Below are 22,739 nucleotides of genomic sequence, written 5' to 3' on the forward strand. Positions count from 1 at the left end.
ACCACCTCCCAGGAATGTGGGGAGGTGGGGAAAGCTTGCCTGCGGCAGCTGCAGTGAGCAGCCATGGTTGCGGCGGTGGCGCTGCCACTGTAAACCCCCCCCCCCCTCCTCGCTCCCCTCCTTCCCTGCTGCCTCCTCCCCACCCCCCTGCTGGCTGGTGTTGGGGGGCATGCTCTGGCCCCTGGCTCCAAGGAGCAGGGCAGCGAGGGGGGTGGTGCTCCGGCCCCAGTCCCTGATGTCACGGCGATGCTCCGTCATGTGAGGGGAGAGTGAGGCCAGTGCTTCGCCATCAGCACCCCATGCTGCAGTCGCCAAGGAGCAGAGCTGGGGAGGCGAAGCCAGCGTCACCGGTCTCGCCCCCCGGTCTGTCCCCTCCATCATGGCAGCACTCTGTCCCCACTGTCCCCCCTCTACATCCTAGGAGCAGGGCCAGGGTGGGCGAGGCCAGTGCTGCTGGCCTCCCACTCTGCTCCGTCTGCTCTGTCACCCCCGTCATAGCGATACGCTGACCCCGCTGCCTCCGCATTACAGGCAGGCAGGCAGGCAGGCAGGCAGAGGCTTTTATATATAGAGAATTTTAAAGTCAAATAGGATTTCACCTCAATCAGAATCAGCATTGTTTGTTCGGTCAGAAAGAGGTATGGCCTCCCTACTTTGTAAAAAACCCCTCTTTGTTCCTTGAGGGCAGATGTGGGTGCTGGATGGGGAAGGAGAACTTTAGCTATACCTGGGGCATTTTTTTTCTGGGTTAAAACTGGCAGCACACTTTTCTGAATTTTGCAACTTCCTACTTAAAAATGAGAGATAAATACAAATGCAGAAGAGATACAGAGAGGCCCTCGAGGTAAAAAAAAAAGTTGAGAACCACTGATCTAAGCTGGTGCCACTTAAGGTCTTCACCCTCCTGTATCCTGCTCTTTCCCATCAGCCCTATCCTGATCCCTGGTCTGTATCTCCCATGACTGTAGCTCCCATGACTGAGGTTGCTCCTACAGGGTCTCATGCCACAGACCATCTCCATACCCCCTCCTGGCAGCCACAGGAGTGTAGGAGGAAAGGAAGGGGTGTGGCATGGTGACAATGGCAGTAGCAATCTCCAGAGGTGCACATGCAGGCACTGCTGGAGTAGCTGGGAGCAGGTGCAGGATGCTTGATGAGGGAGGAGAACATTTATCTTTAACAGGTTCTCATGGGACGCATCTATCACGGTCATAGCACACCCTTTGGGAAACAGTAGTCTAGTCATATGCAGGGGACGTGACCATGTAAGTTTCTGGAGAAAAAGGCAGGCAGGCAGACTGCCCTGAATACAAAAAATCAGATATTTTCTAGCTGTGCAGAAGTCTAATGCCAGACACTCTCACTTAAGACAACCAGGCAGATTAAATCAGAACTCAACAGAATTTAGACAATTGTAATGGTAGTATGGATATATCAAATGATACATTGTAAAGGTTTGAATGGGTAAGTGAAATCAGCATACTTCTGTAGAAATGCAGGTTAATGTCAATTTATGCATGGTGAGGGTTAAAGCTTAACTTGGCAAGGGCATGCTTCTTTTATCTACAGGAGCACGCAGACCTAACAGTTGCACTATAACAGCTGATGCCCAAACCTGAGCAGCGGCTACCCTTCCCTTCCCTTTTAAAGTGGTTAAAAGTTCACTGGCCTACAGCTTCAGAGTAGGAGATTAGTGATAACAACTCAGCAGCAATTAGACAATTCTAAAATAGCCCTCTGTTATAAAAGCATCAGTTTGAGGGTAATTCCAGTTCTTGTTCCCTGAATTCTCTCCAATCTTCTTTATACCCCCCACCTCCCTTTGTCTCTCATTGTCCACTGTCTGTGCTTTGAGCATTCACTCATACTACCCCTTTGGCTTGGAATGGTCTCTCTCCTTCAAGTCCTTTCTTAAAAGGAACATGTCCTAGCAACCCTACATCATTTCGTCAGCTGGCCTGTCACCCATAAGAATTACCAGGCCAAACCACCAAAAAAACACCAGGCTTTTATTAAAAATGAGATCTTAAAAAAAAATTCACTGCTTTATGACATACAAGTTTTTTTGTTTTTTTTTAAACATCTCTATGGGAAAAAGTTACCATGAATCTCATCATCCTTAACATTTTTCCTAGAGCCCCACCTGTGTTTGTTCCAGAACGGAAATATCCTGGGCTTGGTATGTACATATAATGCTTTTCTAATCGGGGTTTAGCGAGTGGCTGAAAGCACTGCCACTTTGCTACCATTGATTCAATGATGCAAGTCCAGGAAGACCTTTCAGACACATTTTGCGATGTCCCAGGATAAACTGTTAGCACTTCTTAATCTCAGGAACCTTTTAAGGATTTATCCTGGAACAATAGACCTGGATGTCTGATAAAATGGTTAATCTCAGGACAAACATGACATCTGTTTATATTTCTTTTATAAAAAGATGTACGTTTTAATCATCGTGGCCAAATGTTTTAGTTATGGCCAAGTGGAAGGAAGGTTTGAAGAACGTGAATCCTACATGCTTAAAGCCCAAAAGCAAACAATAAAGGCTGCTTGCAGACATTAAAAAACAAAAAACAAAAACAGCACTTTAAACTCAGGGTGTTCCCACACTGAGCCCAGCACATGCCCAGAAAAGGCAGTATGTTAGTTGGCCCTGGCTTGCCCGACATACGTATAGATCGGACACTTTAGTGGGGCTTTTTCGGCACTTTTATCCAATAGCTGATTGAATCAGCTTTAGCTAAAAGTACCAAAAAGCCCCGCTAAAGTGCCTGATTTATACAGTGCTGCAGAGCCGGGTTCAACTAATGTGCTGCTGCTTTTGGTAAAGTGCATTGTTTTTGTTTGTTTTTAACATCTGCAAGCAGCTTAAATGTACTAAAAGAATCTCATGACTTAAATCCATTGGATAGTTAGAATGTATTACACTGATTACTGCCATATAAATGCTCACAAAACTGGAGGCCTTCCATCTGGCTGTGGAGAAATGGCTTCACCTCTCCTCTCCTGAACTCTGAAATGTAGACACTGCCTCACTACCCCTCTCCAGTCCCTCCCCACATCTTCCCCTGTCACAGTCATATCTCTATTTTTAGTCACTCCTTCTTTAGGGGTGCTCACCTGTTTCAGAAAGGAATGACCCCAGGCTCCAATCTTTTTGAAGACCTTTCCTCAGTGTAGTTTCCAACTTACCAGCTGGAGACAACTCTCCATGCTGCTGGCTCTGTTCCATGCTGTGCTGAGGCTGTGTGCACCATGGGCATTTATCGGCCAAATTACTGGCCCGATATCCTATATAGACAATTTTCTTTATATCGGTAGCGATCCGATATTGGATCAATTTATCGGTGCACCTCTACAAATAATGCAGTTAAATGGGCTGAAACAGACAGTAGCATGGAAAGCAAAGAACAATTTTTAGTTGGTCTAATAAAAGATACCGCATCTACCCAAAGACCCTTGTCTGTCCATGCAGTTAAAGCAGCTAATGTATTTGACCAACATGCAGATAACCAATGTTGGTTACAATGTAAGCAATAAGCAGAAATTATTTGAGACTGGCACTGCACTTATATAATATGCATACAGTGGGACTACACTGTAATAAAATCCTCGATATTCAGTTTTAAAGATCCACCTAAAATTGGAACATTCTGGGAAAACATAGCACCCTTATATCACTCCTCAGGAAATCTGTCATTGATACCTCAGTCTTATCTGTCACCTTTTTAAGGACAGGAATCATGTGTTACTTTCTCAAGTACTATGTAGCTTTGAGGTTCTAATTTTTTTTTTTTTTGTTAACATCTGTTAAGGTTTCCAAAAAGTCTGGCTGCCTACAATTTCATACTCTAGAGCAGCAGTTATCCTTTTCAGATTCAAAATGTTATTGAATCTGGTATCACACTTGGTTGAAAACCACTATTGCACTGTCATAGCTCATCTCAGCAGTTCTCAACCAGGACATGACTGCCGCTGAAATCAGGTGAAGTGCCTGCACGTAAGCAGATCAGGGTTTCACCAAGTACGTGTACTCCCCCTGCATCGAGTTATATCTGGTAAGTCCAGAGACTCCTTTTGCCACGGGCCTTCCCAATCCAACCCTGCACAGCATCTCCTGGAAACCGAGGCATGTAGGGCAGGTGGAGTTGGCCTGCACTCAACATAAGCCAGCTCTCTTATGTGCTTTAAGCCCTAATGCAGAAGGAGCATGCACTTGTGCTGCAGCCCTTCCTGGTCTGGCTATGCACACAGTGCACGGGACACTTTTACTTTGCTGCAGCTGCAGAGATTGCCCCATTTGAGAACCACTGCTCTACAGCCACACTCTACCACTGTCCAAGAAGGTAAAAAGAAAAAAATACAGCCTCCTAATGCTCCTGTAGATAGCAATTCTATATCAGACCACTATCACAACAAACCCCCTCCACTTAAGCCTAGAGCTATCGTGTCAGTAGTGAAACTTGTCTTTACTATCTCCTGCTAAGATCGGGTTTTCCTGTATGTCATCCACAGGAACTCTTGATTTTAATAATAAAAATCTTGCAAACTGGGATTAAAGTTAAAACTTAAACATGTGATTTCTGGAACTCATAGGTCTTTAGCCACAGGAAAAAGAATCTCTGTTCAGATATATAACTGCATTCATGTTTCAAAATGCAGTCATTTTCAAAGTCTTGTTGTGGTCATAAATTGCATAACCATAATAGCCTTTAAAATGTGGGTAATCTTGAAACAAAAACTCTTCTCCCTAAAACATTTTGTTGCAATGCAAATTAAGTGGAAACATTAATGTATTTTATTAATATAACTACTGACCTGCCTGTCAAGAATGATGGGGAGTGGTGGGTGGGGACGAGTGCCACTACTCACCACCCCGCGCTGCCGCCGCCTGCCAGGAGCAGTGAGGGGGAGGGAGCTTACTCTGCTGTCCCCGCTGCCAACACCCCACGCTGCATCCAAGGGGTGGCCTGCCTGCCCCCTGCCAGCCCTGCTCCTTGCAGGCAGTGGCAGCGCTGGCAGTACAGAGCTGGCCTTGCCCCCCTACTCCATCCCCTCCATCATGGAGGCACTCTGCTGTGCTAGTCTGTCCCCACTGTCCCGTGTCCCCCTTTGCTGGGGGTGGAGTGCCGCCACGACAGCAGGGACAAATCTGTCCAGCACCACCACCTCCAAGGAGCAGGGCTGGGCAGAGGGGGAGGCCCAAGGCCAGCCCCCTCACTCTGGCCCCTCAGTCCCTGCTGTCATGGCGGCACTCCACCGTGTCTGTCTGTGAGGAAAACTCCAATTGGTTGTTGCAGTAAGCATTGCAATTGGCTGCTGAGACAACCAATCAGAGTGCTCATAAAGTGTTATGGACAGACAGACAGACAGACAGACTAAAACTTTTATTATATTAGAATTAAGACAAAGTAAACCAGCAAGTTTCATACTATCAATTTTGGGCCCAGCCCTACAATCTCACAAACTCCAGGGAAGTAAATTGAATTCTCTTGACTAAAGCACAGGATTGCACCATTCAGTGGATGTCTATTTTTGTCTTAAAGAAGGGAGCAAAAGAAGTTGTGTATAACACTTAGAAGGTCTCTCCCAAGCACTCATTCTGTAGCACAGCAGATAATAACTAACAGATGGACTTTCATTCCTAAGTGGTGAATAACCCCATCGTGTGGTTATGATTTGGTGAACACTGAAATAGTGAGCTAGACTTCCGACTTAAATGGAAAAGGAACATCTGTATTTCAAAATGTGAATAAATTTGGTCTTGAAACAACATAAATTTTTTTATATTTAACTATTCTTAAAATTCTAATAACATTCAAAGACCTGTTCTAAATTTTAAAAATTGATAATCTGAATTCAGAAAAGAAAAAGTGAAACTTTTTTTAAAAGAACACTCTTCAGCTTGAAATTAGTGAAAAACTAATACCTCCCCAAAACTTAAGTTTTACCAGCATAATAAAATATACAAAAATTGTTTTTAACTGCACTCTTTGAAAGAGAGCCCAATCTTAAGTGAATTCAAAATTTTACATATTAAAATAGTACCTACATTCATAGTTAAAAATACACTGGCATTAACTACCATATGTACTCAAATCTGAGATGACCCTGATTATAAGATGACCCCCCACCATTAATTAGATTCTATATATAGAATGTAAGATGAGAAGTTTTTTTTCCCCCATGCCAATAGGGGGAAAAAAACCTAGTCTTGTATTTGAGTAAATACAGTAGTTTATGTTGTTATGCTACTTTGTAAACCTCTTCTCTATGAGCACTGTTAGGCTATGCTTGTATAAGCCTTTCCTTTCTTAACTTCCCCAGTTACTATAAACTCTTGTGCAGCTCTACCTGTGCTAATATAGAGCGGCTGGTGCCTTTAACATCATTATGCTATTGCCTAACCTTTCTTAAAATAAGTTCCTGTCTAACCATGCACTCTCATGATAACAATGGTAAAAAAAAATTAGGAAAAGGCACAGCATATATTTTTCTTTAAAACAGCCTGTCTTCTTCAGGCAGTTAGTTGGTCCTGTAGTCTTGCCAGGAACAAACTGCAATTTTTATAACTATTTCAAGAAATAAATAATTTAAACTTAAATTTACTTTCCTATTGAAGGAGGATCCTTAACAGAGTAGGTCTGTGAAGATGGTGTTCCATTTCTTTTATGTACATGTAAAAGCTCTTGAACCTAGGACTCCCAGTATCAGAAGTACAGACCTTTACCACTTGGGTGGAAGCAGTAACTTCACTGATAGAAACAGCAGTAAGATTGTCTAGAGCAGGGGTCAGCAACCCTATGACTCATGGAGCCTGTATAACTGGCCTGTGGAGGAGGGACTTTGGTGGGGGGTGAGGGACTCTCCCTGCACTATGCTGCAGTCAGGTGCCTGGGTCTTCCAACATCTTTCCACAGCTAAGCAGCAGTGAAAAGCAAAGGAAGCCACCAGGTTCCAAATGCCCACTCACCACTTATCTGAGCTGGATCATTTTGGCTTCCTGGCAGAAAATGCTGCCAATTCCTAATATGGAGGACCTAATAAAGGGGAACGTAACATACTCTTTACAAACACGTTAGATACATTTTATCACTTGTCTATACTCACATATACTGAAAGTACGCATAATCCTTTTCAAAGAATAAATGCTGAAAGATTCAAGAAAACAGAGAAGGAATAACTTTATGCCTTTCCTTCATATTCCTTTTCAGCTCTTTCCTCCTGTTATATGATGATAAATTTCAGCCATTAATTGCCTTCAAACAAAGATCCAATTGAAGAAGGGCTATAACCAACCCTTTTGCAGGCTATAGAAATGCTGCCAAGTATAGAAATCAAAACACGAGCGAAAAGCAGAAGCAATAGAAAAAAATTATAAAAATTCTTGCACTAATATATTCCAGGGTGCTAACATACAATAAGAAGAATGAAGCAAGACCCAGTTAAAGGCCATAGGAACACTATATCTACTTCCCAGATAAATTATATATTATGGGACATGGCACGCTCTGAATACTCAATCAAGACAAGCTAGTCACTGTTAGTTTAGAGATATTAGAAAACAGTTAATGCCAGAAAAAAGGCACTAAGAAATTGAATGCAGCTAAGTCACCTCAAAGGCACAAAGACTGTCCTTGTTTAAACTCTTGAGAATGAGGCAATGGCTCAAAGAGTAAAACTTGTTTAAAGGCAAGCATAGAAAAATACATCAGTTGATGGCAAAGCATGAGAAGCAGATAAGGTGTCTATTCTAATGATTTATTTGATAGAGTGCAAGGAGTAACTTGTGTTAAAAGGGTTCAGGATGCACAATAATGATCCAAAAAATCTAGAAGAAAAACCATTCTGTATTAACTTCTTAGGTCCTTATGGGAGGAAGTGACAGATGATAACAGAAAATGAGTTTGGAATTAACAGACCCTTGGTTCAGTTCTACCAGGTTCTAAATTAGTACTAAAATTTCAGGAAAGCAAATGTTGAGAAAGTAAATGATCTAGTAAGATGCAGTATTGAACCGGTATGAGAATCAGTTGGAAATTCCTACAAAACACCACAATTAAGGTTCAACAGGCTATAATGCTTTTATAAAAACAAGAATTAGCCTTGTGGTTTTGCAAGGGCTACTGAGACACTCAAAAGAATCTGCAACTTGGTAAAGTGGGAAGGTAATTAAACAGGAATACTTTGAGCCACGCATGGCTATGACACAAAAGTGCAACAGAAGAGCATACTGAGCTATCTGGTCAGTCAGAGGGGCTAAAGGATATAGGAAATCTCCTGAGGGGAGAAATACTAGGGAAGAAAGAAAATAAAAGCAGGTCACCTAATAAGAAAGGAGTGTGAATGACTGAGGTTTCAAAAATTACCTTTAAAAAACCATGGACATCTGTTTCCTAAAAGAAAATGAAAAATCAAAACATGCAACTTCCATCAACAGTAAGATACTGGAATAATTATAGAGAATAAAGGAAATGCAGAAGATGCAATGTATTTTGATTATAGTACATCCTGATTACACTGCGTCTTAATCACTATTATTTGAATCATTAGTGTAAACAAGCATGTGGACTAAAGCCTGCCAAAAATATTGGAACCAGCACATAATAAAAATGTTATTGCATCAGCTAAGGGAAAACTGTTAGATCAGCTTTGACATCCTAATTAATGGAAGCAAAGGGCACATTTATAACACCTCCAGATGAGACACAACGGAGACGAAATGTATTACTTGTAAACTGTGAAGAATTTTGGTAAGTCATGCTGTGGGCATGGCTTGGGAAACTGCTTTCAGAAGCAGAGCATGCTTTGGAGCTGAAGCCAGACACACGGATCTTGCTATTTAAAGAACCTTTGGTAACACATTCTTGTTTTACATATTTAGCACTCTTGCCTCTCTAGCAGTATTTAAAAAAATTACTAGCCAAAGGTGGGGGCATATATGGATTTAAAGATTACAAAACCAGAAGGACACCAGTGTAGTCCCATCTCCTATGTAATACAAGCCATCGAACTTCACCCCCATAAGCTCTGCAGTGGAGTGAATTATTCTTGTTTACATGAACAGAATCAAATCCAGTAACTTGTGGTTTGAATTAGTGCATATCTTAGAAGACCGTCATTCTCACTGTAAAGAACCTGACAGATGATCAGTTGATAACTTCTCTTTAATACATGCCAATGCTTAATTACCAGGGCTGTGCAAAGCTTTGGTAGCCAATTCGATTCGGAGATCAAATCTCCGAATCAAATCAGGAGACCAATTAAAAGCTCCAAATCGATTTGAAGCATCTGAATTGATTCAGAAAAAGATCTGGAAAAAATCCGGCAATTTGGCCATAGGCTAAACAGGCAGCTGACACTGCTGCCTCCAGCTGGTAAGTCGGTTGGGGGGGGCAGGGAAGGGGCATGGGGCTGGGACAAGTTGCCCAGTGAGGGTGGGGGGGGAGGGTGTTACTAGGAGAGGGGGCGGGGGGGGTGTGTGCGGGATGCAGGCATGGCAGCGCTTGGAGCAGGGATATGCCCTGCTGCTGCCAGCTGGGGCGAAGGGGGGGCAGGATGCAAGCGTGGCTCACTCTGGGCAGAATGGGGCAAGTGACAGCAGGGCATAGCCCCCACTCCCAGCACTGCCATGCCCTCTGGCAAACAGTGACAGCGCAGAGTCCCTGCTCCCTGCGCTGCTGCGCCCACATCCCGCACCCCGCACTAACTGGCAAGCAGCAGCAGCACAGGGTCCCTACTCCCAGTGCTGATGCAGGCGTGGCAGTGGTGAGAGCGGGGGCTCTGCTCTGGGCAGAAGCAGCACCAGGGCAGAGCCCCTGCTCCCAGTGCTGCTGCACCCGCGTAAGCGCTGGGAGTGGGGACTCTGTGCTGCTGCCGCTTGCCAGCCAGCATGGGAGGCACAGAATAAGGGCATGGCAGTGCTGGGAGCGGGGGCTATGCCTTGCTGCTGTTTGTCCCATTTTGCCTGGAGCGAGCCACACCCACATCCTGTCCCCTCTTTGCCTCGGCTGGTGGCAGTAAGGCATAGCGCCTGCTCCAAGAGCTGCCACGCCCACATCCTGCCCCCCCTTCCCGAGTAACGCACACCCCCTCCCCCGCCCACCACCCCATCTGGGCAGCTTGTCCCAGGCCCAGCCCCAGCCCCAGCCCCAATCCCTCCCTCCCCCATGCCCCTTCCCTCCGCCCTCCCCCAACCCCAACAGACTAGTCAGCTGCCTGTTTAATCTATGGCTGAATCTCCGAAGTGGCACCAAATCTTTTGGACCAGATTCAGCTGAATTGAATCGGGACAGTAATTCGAATCTCCAAATCGAATCACTGTCCTCTGAATCGGCAGAATCCGAAGCGAATATTTGCTGCTTCACACAGGCCTATTAATTACCCGCACTGTTCCAAAGCTGTATCTTTTTTCCCAATTTGTGTTTTCCTAACTTAACTTCCAGCCACTAGATCTTGTTATGCTCTAGTCTGCTAGATTAAAGAGTTATATACTGACAGATACCTTCTTGTGCTGGTATTTTGGGCCTTCACTGTGTGACACAGCTGGCATCACAGGGGTGGGGAGACAGTGACCAAGCAACATGCTTGATGTCTGACTACAGCAAGTCACACAGGGCTGCTATAGCTGCATAATTTTAAGAAGCCCTAGTGAGTCCTAGATTCAGGCTGGCTGAAAGCACTCCTAACTGTCAGAGTCCAATACTAATCCAAAATTAAGATACAGAACACAGATTGAAAGTCTCTTTAAAGCAGATGTAGAAAGAGTTTCCTTTGTTTCAAACTGTACTTCGTAACAGAAGGTAATGAAGATAACAAGCAAATGCAAAAGCTTCTGCAGTAGTTCACTGTAATCCAGTGTAGCTCAGAACAAGGCTATCTGGAAATACCAAACTAGAATGTCAATCGTGGAAAGAAGGAAGCTGCAGTTAAAAGAACTCAATGCTATCTTACATTCACTGCTTTTGTCATGTTCTTCCTATTTCCATGAATAGGGAGATGTAGTGGGGGAAGAAAAAAAAAAAAATCAATCATTTCCCCAGTTATTTTAGACTGGAATAACCCTTTCATAGTTTATCTTACCTAACACTTAAACACAGACTCTTCATATACTTACTCTTTCCAGATTTTTACATTTTATATGCGTAGGAGGATCCTAGTCATATATTTGCCAATAAAGGGCATTCACCCTTTGTAATGAAAGGGAAAAAATATAAGTTATAAAAATAAACAAAGTAAGGTGACGTCCAAATAATCAGTCCTCATTCCATTCCATCAAAAGCAGAAAAACAGAGGAAGTCCACTTTGGCAGGGATGGAAGGAAATAGCTTTGGTTCTCCTTTTGAGAAGGGAAACTTTTCATTTCCAGTCAGATTTTGCCTCTATGACAGGAGAAACAGCTAAGAGACCATTTTTTACAGGTTTGGTCTTAAAACTGAATCATGCACCAAGGGTGTTGGTTGTAGCCATGTTGGTCTAAGGACATAGGCAGACAAGGTTCTTTGGGTAAATCTGATATCTTTTATTAGAACAACTAAACAGTTGGAAAAATTGTTCTCTGAAAGTTTTTAGGCACAAACACCCTTTCTTCAGGTATAGGGAGAGTCTGCTGCTGTTTTGTGTTCTGGTTGGAATAGGAGCCAATATGCAAATTTAGGTCTGTGAAAATGCAAATGTATAGCAGTGAGGATCAGAGGCTATGGAAGACAATAGTTGAGAGACAGGTGGAAGGATGGGAAGGGGGAATGTTGACCTGGTGATAAGACATAGCTGGTTTACCACTGCAGCACACACTCACTCCTGCTTGGTCAACTCAACTCCCTTCTTCCACAAGCCTTTGCCAAAAAATATCCAAAGTTGAGGTTACCGTATTTCCAGTACCAAAAAAGAGGACCTGTGGGCAAGAAAGGGGGAAGGGGGCAATGATATGCCCATGCCCTGCCTCTGCCCCTCCTCCCCCCCAAGCCCTGCTGTCCATACTGCACATGCATGCACATACACATTCTATATCTCTTACCTGGGAGCAGTATGCCAGGGCCTGCATGCAGACCATGTGACCCCTAACGGCCAATCACCTTGCCTGCTGCTCCCAGCCCCAAGCAGCCAGCCTGGGAAAGCAGAGGCAAAACAAAAAGCTGGACATTTGCTTGCATTTCAAAAACCCGCCCAGACATGAGGACAGGGGGCCAAAAAAGAGGACATGTCCAGGAAAACCCAGACATATCGTAACCCTAATCAAAATACTCACTTCTGTTTTAATGGTAACTTCTTCATGTGTCCCAAATTAAGATCCCTCTACCAACATGAACAGCTAATATATTCTTACAAGTCAAGGAAGGATCTCTTCCCTTTCCCCATGTAAAAAGATTTTAGAGCTGCTCACATAGATGAAAGATGAGTACAGCTTATCAAAAACCTTCTCAGATGCCTCTAGAAGAGGGGTGTTTAAGCCTTGGCCTGTAGGCCAAATCTGGCCCCTGGCAATGGGTCAGGCTGTGAGGCTCACATTGGGTCCAGAAATTTGGAGGACCCGTGGGAAGCTCCGGGTCCTGCATGCTACGTTGGGCATCTGATCCTGGTGCACGGGGCCAGGCAGGGGCAGTCAGTGCTGCCAGGGCCCAATCGCAGCATGTGGGCCTGGGAGGGGACAGTGCTAGGTTTCACGATCCAATCCTGGTACATGGGGCCAGGCAGATACCAGGCCTCAGAGCCCTAACCAGACGTGATGCTGGGCAGGAGCAGCGCCTGGCCCCAGAGCCCTATCTGGGTACATAAGTACTAATCCAGCCCGCAGACTGGCCCTGTACCACTCATCTGGCCCACAGGGCCCAAGGCTTGAGCACCACTACTCTATAAAATTTTAAGATGACTAGATAGTGAGCCATAATTAAAGCTTATGGTACTATACTGCTCACTTCCCTCCTTATATATGCTCACTACATTTGTGTGTTCTGCCCACCTACTGTATATACAGACTGTAAGAAAACAAACAAACAAATCTGATGAAGGGCCAGTACTGTAATAAATCTTTGTACAGAGTAGCACTCTAAGGCTCTAACTCCCTGGCTGAGACCTTTAGGTGTTACTGCAATACAAACAGCTTAGAGCAGAAGTTTCTGAACTTTTTCTTATTGTGTGCCCCCTTCCAGATTTACCAGCTGCCCGTGTACCCCTACCTGCAGACATTTTATATTTGAACCCCTTAAATGACAAGTGTTATTATAATGAAAATTAAATCTGTCATTACATAATTTCTCCTGTGTACTCCCCCAGAGATGTCTTGCATACCCCCAGGGGTATGCGTGCCACAGTTTGGGAACCCCTGGCTTAAAGTTCATTAAATCCAGTAGGATTCACTACTGGGCACTAAATGCTATTTAAAAAATGGAAACAAAAGAGTTCTTAAAGTGATTCTTTTGGGGAATATGACTTATTACTGAAGATTGCAAGATGGACAAATTCTGTTTAAACTGGATTACATTAAAAGGTCAAGTAATTGTAGTAAGATATCATGAACATTCAACTATGCACACTAAAGCTTCAGATTATGAGTACTTTTATAGTCAAGCATGACTAGATTCCTGTTTCCAATCTGTGTTGCGTAATGTATGATTTTCAGTAAAAATTTTAATGGATGGGAATGAAAAGGGATAATCTTTACAGTAAAAACTGCAAGTCTCAGAATCGGGTGCTTCTATTGTTTTCTTTAGCCAAAGAATTGAAGTTAGGTATTAAAGGAATAGACACTAATGTTCAGAGAAAGAAAAGGCAAACGGAACCTTAGCTGAACACAAAATGGTTGGGGCAACAAACAACCATTAGGGATGAAGATAGTAACCACAGACGAATTTAACAGGCACGTCAAGCAATAGGAAATGGTAAAGGAAAGAAAATGTTAATAAAAAACAAAACTGGGGAAGAATCCAGTACAACACATCAGAGACAGAAGGACTATGCTTAAAGGAAGACAATGCTAATTTTCCATTGAGCAATGCAAAGCAGTCAGACTATCCGTAGTGGACTAGTGGAGAATAGCTATCATAAATAAGCTTCCTATTTCTATAAAGCTGGCAGAACTCACTCTGTGCTGGGTACCAGATGGGGTGTGGTATTATTCTGCTCTGCCTTTCACTGGCACAAGATGGAACAGATCCTAGGCTGGGTTTCATGACAAATCTAAGACCCTCAGCCAGAGAGCTGTATCCACAACCTGTACCTCTCCTATACCAAGTGGAGCTCAGCTATATGGGAGAATCGGGCCCTATATGAAACTGGAGTCGTGAAAAAAGACATTTATAACACTCACAGAAAAGCGAGGCCCCCAGAAAAAAATGCTTGAAAAAAATCTATATTACAGCCAACCTGAATTGCTGAACTATGAAAACAACAGTATACTGAGTGTCAATTCACAACAGTTGACAGGTAAGAATTGGTTCAACAATGTAACACTAATAGGCATGCAAATTATTATTATTTTTTAAATAGTAAATGTGTATATGAGCAATTACCATTTTTAATGGTAAATATGTATATGACCAAAAAGTACCAATTATCTGCACAAGTAGTCAGTCTTACATCAACAAAATTACAAGCAATAATGCAGCATAAAGCAAATTATTTAAGGAGGCTGATATAAGTAATTAAGAAAATGCCTACACTGTTTGTTGTAACGTTCAAGGTTTTTCTCAATAATCTTTAAGGATACTACTTACTCTCTAAGTGTTCACAGAACGCCTGATACTTAAAGGATTTGTTTTGATGATAGGAAAATAAAGAAACCATTAAAGTTGTATATGAAAATCCCTCTTGATAAATACCCTTATTGTTTATCCTATGCCTCAAATTCCAAGACAATTTTATGAAGCTCAAGGGGCATATCTGAATACAAGAAAAAATACTGAAGGACACAATTAAATTGACGTTTTCCTCCATTTTTGCCTACTACCATCGATTGTGGCAATTATTTTAACTGAAAGCCTATACAGAAAGTATCTCAATTTTTTAAAAGATAAATAGCCTATTTGTGCAAACTTTATATTTGTTCAGAATCAACTATAATGTGCATGCTCAAAAGCAAGCAAAAAATAAAAACTAATGCATTCTTATGAAGCCACAGGGCATCCCAACACATCCTTTTTCTTGGATGTTCATCACTTGTAAGAGATAAAGTTGCACTAAGTGTCTGAATTTATCAGAGTTTAATTTAAGAGATCTTAATGGCATAATATTTACAGATTCTAAAGTATCTTTAATCCTGAGGCAAGTTTTCTGGGCATGGAAATAAAAGTTATTCAAGGGAAATAACTCCAACTTCTGCCAGTTGATCCTGAGACAGGAAAGTGCTCCAAAATTACTAACAACATCCAAAATTCTGGGAAGTGATTGCATTGGGTCAGTCAGTAAAAGCAGAATAGAGGGCCACCAGCATAAAGCAAGTTAGCCGAGAAGCACTTTTGATGCCTGTTGAACAGACTTCTCTTCCTCAGCCCACCAGAACTGAGTGTTTTCCCTATGCATTAGTCACTGTCACTAAAGACTATAAAGGTGTACTCTGATGTTGGAACTGGTACAAAGAATACTTCCATGATCAGACCTTTTAAAAGCAAGGAAATGTGACCTGCACTAGAAAAAAAAATGTAGATTTCAATACTGCAGCTTTGTGAATCTGTGAATTCCACTAAAGTCTATGGAAGTTTTGCATTAAGAATACTATTAGTAGGATACCATCCAGTTTTATTCAATATTCCAATTCCTTCTGGGACACAAGAACCTACTGATTTCATTGAATTTTTTTAGAAAAAAAATCCTGTAAACAAATTTGCTATACTCAATGTTAAAATTAACAAAATGCTATCAGAAAATACCATGTGAACAATTTATCATCAGCTTCCTCAAGCATTAACCATGGTAGGTATACATAAATATAAACCTGTAAGGACTCGGGTAACTCTTCTGATTGAACTATTCTGACCATCAAATTGATTACATTAATATCTGAATTTTTCAGGCAAAAATATTATTCTGGCATCCATCTCAGGAAAATGAGAAGGTGTATTTCCCAAACCAGAATGTATAATTTGGCTGTTGTATTTTTCCTTCCCTTAGTGGAAAAAGCCATAATCTTACCATATGAAGTCACTTTGAAGGCATCTCAAATAGAGGATTAAAGACAGGACATTAATTTATTTTGAAGAAAGAAAATACTATTTTATAAAAGAATGCAGACTATAAAACTCATCCAAGAGGCAGAAGTTAAACTCCCCTGGAATGACTTCACCCATGGACGTAAACTGAGCACTCCATAACAACAGGTGACAGAGCACATCATCCTCAGATGGAAAACTATTTTAGCAACCTAAAAAAGTAAATTTTTTTTCAAATAAAAAAAGTCCAATTGTTCAGGAAGAATGACATGGACATTTCTTATTCTCCCTCCATCAGACCCCTTGTAAGCTACCTGCCAACTGAGAAACCAGTCAAATGATCTGGTGGCTCTACAGCGCTAAGTTACGATGATGGAAGAGTGTGCTTTAGATCACACAATGACTATTCTAAACAACTAAGGAATAATACACATTCATTCTGAAAGAAATCCAGCAAGCCATTTTCTACCAGGACAGCAGAGAACATGAAACAAAAATAAAGGCTTCTCTCAGATGAGAGAGGTCCCAGTAGTGTTACCATCTATCATAAAAAGGAGTAAAAACAAAAAGAAGAAAACAAGTCTAATGTTGTTAACCAATTACCTACGCTAACTATTCAGCAGTGACTTCAGTTACCTATTATTTCACAGCCCTAACTAGAGTTCCGAGAGTTTAAGTAAAAATACATAGTAATTGGCAAACGTATACTTCTGAAAAAAAACAACACTTTATAGCCTAACATTTACAAACAACATACAATCTAAAATAGTCGTCTGCCAGGAGCCAGAGAATGAAACAGCCATAACTAAACCACAAACTTCTATTTTATAAACATTTTCAGGAAATACTGAAATCCTTCTGTACCATGCTCATCTTGAAAGTAGAAGCCTAACATTTTATAACCTATAATAATCCTACTTAGATGTTTTCTGAAACACAATTGCATTCCTTTAATGATACATAATTGTAATTATGAAGAGCATCATCTTAAAAGACCCTGCTTAGCCTAAAAGCCTACATCCGATTTGGTATCTTTAAAAGTCCTGTTTCCAATATTTTTCAACAAGGCTTTTTTTGGTGACCTTTGAACAATAAACTATTCATAAGGAACTTGATGTACTCTGGTGTGGTCTCCTGGTCCTTCCCCCGCCACCAACATCCCCCCCAGCTAGGTGGCAAAAGGGCTTCTTCCACACTGCTGAAACAATGCCCAGCTTAATCACAGCTATGGTGGGCAGAGCAGCAGTGGATTATTGGTATGCTGCCCAGGACAGAAGAGGCTGTTTAATGCTAATCTTACACAGGCACAGATATCTTGGGAGTTGAGGGAGAAAACGTGGTAACGGTTAGTATTCATCTCCCTTGATGCACCCAGCAAGAGCACTGTTAAAGAAACAAGGCTATTCTAGGACTTGATATTTTAACAAACCAACACACTTAAACAAACAGAAAAAAGTTTTAAATATTACACCTGCCTGAGCTCGCTAAATGTTGGTTTTACAGTCATGTCTCTCCCTTGAAAATGTTTTTTGTTGTGTACAAAATGCAAACAAGAAAAGAAAGTAATTGACTATAAGGTTCTGATAAACGCCCAAAGTTAACTTGGGAAAAAATATTCTCTGTTATATTCTCTGTTATAATATATCTCTGTTATAATCATCCTCGTAATCCTAATAAGATCCTGTGTTCTGCTGCTATAGCTTAGAATAGTGGTTCTCAACCTTTTCAGACTCAAGGCATTCCTTGTGAGACTCAAGACACCCTTCAAAAAAATGCCAGCTTTAAGTTTTCACCCATTGTTTGACTACAGGAAAACAACAGAGCAACCTTTTCTGTGGCAAACAATTCTGAAAGATCACAACAAGCCAGAAAGAATTTAATTCTCTGGATTTCTGTTTGGGTCTGAAATATGTTTGCACGCCTAACAGTACTAACATTGCGTGGCATCTTGAGGTCTCTTTGAAAGGATCTTGTGGTAACCTTGGCTGCCATGGCACCCTGATTGCAAATCACTAGCTAGAACCTTGGTTACTACAACTATGGGGTGTGGACATGGGGAGGGGTGGATCCAGGATTTCCCAAAGTGGGGTGCAGAAGCATTAACCCATACTGCGGGGATGGCTGCACCCCCTGCTAGCACATGCAGACTTTTTTAAGTCCCTAAAGAAAGTGAGAGTCCCCCCTCCCTTCTCTTTCCTGCTCAGAGATATATGCCTCCTCCTCTTGTCTTCCTCCTCCTTTCCTGCTCACATGCCTGTCTCTTCTGCTTTCTCCACTGATGGGGAGCAGAAGCTCCAGAGACAGCTGGGCTCAGCTGAGGAGGGAAAAGTAACAAGAGCTGGCAAAAGTATTTCCTCCCCACCCTGCTGAGAGCAGGCATAGGGAACAGGAATCCCCTGTCCCTCCTTGCTGCTGTTGTCCCTGTCCCCAGCTGAGCCTAGCCCCTGTGCAGCAGGCAGGAACAGCTTTGGTGCCTCCCTGCAGTGGGCAGGACAGGGGAAAGGCAGGCAAGGGGTGGGGTGGGAAGGCCTGGCTTTGAGCAGGAAGGGGAAGGGAAGGAAGACTTTAATCTGCTTTAGGGGCCTTAAAGGTCCCCAGAGGCTCCTGCGGTGCACTGCAATCCTAAAGTGGAGTGCAGTAACACCACTGCACCCCACCTGGATTCCCTTTGGCCACATGTACATTTGGAGTCATTCTAAAGGAAGGGCAGCAGCTGTTACTTCCCAACTGTTACATCCTCCAGCCCCAGTCTCCTCCCCACTGGGATATGCACACCATGCCCCACGTACAGCACTTGGAGACTTAAGTTCCCAAGAAGGTAAGCATCCCCCCCACTTCCCTTCCCCTCTGTTCTCAGAGGCACATCTCCTCCCCTCGCATTCCCCATCTGCCTGCCATTGCTGGTATCCCCTGCTGTCCATATTGTCTTTGGGGCAACAGAAGATTCTGCCCCACATCAGCTGGGCTGTGCAAGGGCTACGCTTAGCCTAGAATGGCAACCACAGTAGATGTGTGGGTTTCCCTTCCCCATGCCTGCTCTTGGGCTGATGGGGAATTCTGGTGGGGAGTAGGCAGGAATGGGAACTTGCCCACTTGCTGTAAGTGTCCTGGGCTGGGCCAAGGCACTGAGCAACTTGGCTGGAGTGGGACAGGAGCTACCCTTGCTCACAAGGCTACAGAAAACCATCAGCGGTAGGCGAGGGAGGGAAGAATGGGAGAGGAGGGAACATGCCTCTGAGCATAGAGAGGAAGCAAGGGTGGAATACTTACCTTCTTCAGGACTTAAAAAATTCCTAGTTGCTGTTCCTGCCACATAGTTAGAAAGTGGGGCACAGTCATGTCACTGCACCCACTTTGGATGTACCATAGGCTCCTATTGTAAATGCATCTATACATTATGTCAACACAGCCATATCAGCCAGAGGCATAATAGGGTACATGAACAGCAGCATTTTTACATTCCCATTCTTCCCCACAAAGTGGCTGTCCAGGGCTGCAGTCCCAGTCGCTCCCTCTCCTTAGCTACACTACTGGTATCAACACAGCCTCTGTGCGTAGATGCAGTGTACGTAGCTAACAACTTCCTCACCTCTCCAAACACAAGTTAAACCACCAAAAACCCTCTGCTGTCAACCTAACTGCATCCATACAGTAGTTTTAATGGCATAGCTACGTCAGTTCGAAGGTGCAACTTTTTCCAGTTATCAGCACAGCTATGCCAGCAGGATTTGGTAGACCACTTCTGGCATTACTGAAGATTTTGTATAAAACAGGGCAGTTTAAAATTGATGGTGTCCACTAAGTGATGACTTCTTAAATAGTCATGTGAGAGACTCAGCTTCGCTCCTTCCTTTAAGAGGCTGGCTTTCTCTTAAACCTGTCTGCACAGCAGGAAGCCACCTTTGATATTAGCCTGGTTAATTTCCTAGAACCAAGCTAAATTTTTCAATCACCTGGTAGGTTTCAATATCTCTTCACTTTTAGCAAGAGGGTTAATTTTTCAGCTGGTATTACAGAGCTGATCCTTTTGTATTGTAGAAGCCTCTTTCTTTTAAAAAGTATGAATTCATAACATCCATCTCTGTGAATAAAAGTCACCTTTCTTGCCCAAACGCTTTGTACCTACAACAGTTACACCTATGATTACTCTAACTAAAACATACTAGAGGGAAAACACTACATTTCTGTGTTTATTTTTAAACTGTAAACACAAAATGCTAGCACATAAGCAGTTTCATTATTTTGATGGCCAGTTATAATATCAACTTCTTGCAGCAGTTGAACCTCATAAAGTACACACTATTCTTCCAGGACTTGCAAAGAGTCTTATCAGTAAAAGCAGAAAATAAATGGCAAGTTCAGCAGCACACATGCTCCTTGTCAAAGAATGGAACACCACCAACTGGAACATGCTTTTGCTGCTCTCCAACCTGAGCAAAAGACCACTATTAGCTGAGAAGTCTGCAAAAATATTTAAAAATTTTAATAAAAAAATACAGTAAAGGAAATTTAGCTGTTTTTTTTTTTTTTAAATCAAAGATGCATCTTTTTCAGGTTATTAATTGAAATGGAATTTGACAAAGACTTCTTACTACTTTAAAAAAGCAAAATGAAAAATTGGCACATCATATGAAAAGACAGACCTGCTAGCTGACACTAGTGACTGATGTTACAGATATTAACATGCAGGCTGAGAGAAAACATCAAGAATTTGTAGTTTCATTTTGTCATTCAATTCCAGACTATATCATTCACTCACTCTTGCCTGGGGTGTATGATGAAATGAATCATGGAGGAAATAGGTTGTCCGTTTACAACAAACACAGGGTTGGGTTTTTTTTTTGGTTTGTTTTTAATCACCACTAGTGCCCTTTTTTTAAAAAAAAGAATAAAGAATGGGTTGCAAAATTTCAGGGACTAGTTAGAAGACACTATGCTTGTTACAGATGAAGAAAGGAATGCAGTTTAGGAATTTCAACTAAGAATTACTGGTCAACCACAATACAATATGGTATTAACGCTAGTACATAACCTTTACAATAAACAGTGACAGGAGGGCTGAGTATTCTAAATAGTTTTTCACAATATGATAGCTTTCTTCAGCTTTTACATTTTTAAATTTTGATGGTTCAGATTTTTTGTAGTCCAGAGCTAGTGCAATAAATAATACAATTCTAAAAACATTTAAAAAGTTTCAAAATGTTGCATTCAGAAAAACTGGAGTTTGAAATCTGACCAGATAATAGTCTTGAGGAAAAAAAGGTGTCCTGGGTTAACTCAGATAAATTTTACACAGGCCTAGACAATGAGTTACTAAAAAGAAAATGAAGTACTATTTTTAATTTCCTGTATCTCGATTGAAATTATTTATTCTGAAAGATTACACACACATATGCTAGCCTTTATGACAACAATACTAATGATTATGAAACACACTTAAAAAATATTTTTTTTTCCTAAAAAAAAATACACAAACTGAGACTACATACCAAAAATAGATTTCTTACCTGACAGAGTTATGTTGCCTGTTTTCTACTTTCATTAAAATTTGTACATCTGACTCAGGAGACATTGTGTAAATTTTTAATCTGAAAAAGGGAAATGTGTCATAACTGATGGTACCTTGACAGTCGTATCAAAAGGCAGTCTAAAGCATCTGTTACTTTTAAGAGAGTGTACTATGTTTTTACAAGTCAATAACCAAAACAGTATTCTTGTCTATGAAAATTCAGGCTTCCTGATAGCTAGTTTTTTTGATATTTTATAAAAACAGCTCTGATCCAAAATTGTTTTTCTTTAAGTAACAATGCCATAATTTAAAACAGGGGTAGGAAAAGTCTGGTCCATGGACTGGATCAGGCTTGCGGCAGACTCCATTTTCCAGCACCCCTGCGGCAGCAGCTCCTTCTGGCTGCTGCCACTGGACCAGCCCTGCTGCCTCGGCACCCTGGCCCGTCTGACCCTCACCCACCACTGAAGGCAGGACCCGTGAGGGCAGGGCAGACAGCTGGGATGGGTCCACAGCTGGGAGCAAGGCAGGTGGGTCAGAGACCCGGGATCTTGCTGCGGTGACAGCAAGGGACCGGAACTAGGGCACAGCTGCGATCGACTGCCCGCATGCAGCACGTGTGGATTCTGTGGGCAGGGGTGTGCAGGGAGCAGATCACAGCTCTACCCCAGCTCCGGCCCCTTGCTGTCACAACCACAAGATCCTGGGTCTTCCCAGCCCCAGAGCAGCTCCCCACCCAGCTGTGTGCCTTGCTTACACCACTGCCTGCTGGTCACCCTGGAGACCCTGGGAGATGGCCTTGACAGTACAGGACCATGACAGCGCAAGGCCAGGGCCAGGGCCAAGCCCTGGTTCTGTGGCCCTGTGTGGTCACAGGCCCGCCACTACTGGGGTCTTCATGGAGACAGCCAGGAGCTGCATGAGCAGGAGCTGCTGGGAAATGGAGTCCAGCCAGATCTGCCATTTCTCCCACCTTTGATTTAAAGTAATACTAGAAATCTAAAGACTATCGGGCTATTAATTTAATCTCTACTTTTAAATAATTGATTTTTTAAAGTTTTATTGATTTAGATTCAATGGCTATTTGA

General features: G+C 42.5%; 1 protein-coding gene across 1 annotated transcript in view; it reads right to left on the reverse strand.

Annotated features, from left to right (window-relative positions):
* ZNHIT6 (zinc finger HIT-type containing 6) overlaps positions 1 to 22,739 on the reverse strand; it is a 51,759-nt gene that overhangs the window by 11,302 nt on the left and 17,718 nt on the right. Inside the window, exon 8 of the mRNA XM_014594597.3 lies at positions 21,650 to 21,730. Coding sequence (XP_014450083.3) covers positions 21,650 to 21,730 — 81 coding nt within the window. The remainder of the gene's footprint in view (positions 1 to 21,649; positions 21,731 to 22,739) is intronic.

The sequence above is a fragment of the Alligator mississippiensis genome, chromosome 5 (genome assembly GCF_030867095.1).
Source record: "Alligator mississippiensis isolate rAllMis1 chromosome 5, rAllMis1, whole genome shotgun sequence".
Lineage (NCBI taxonomy): Eukaryota > Metazoa > Chordata > Crocodylia > Alligatoridae > Alligator > Alligator mississippiensis.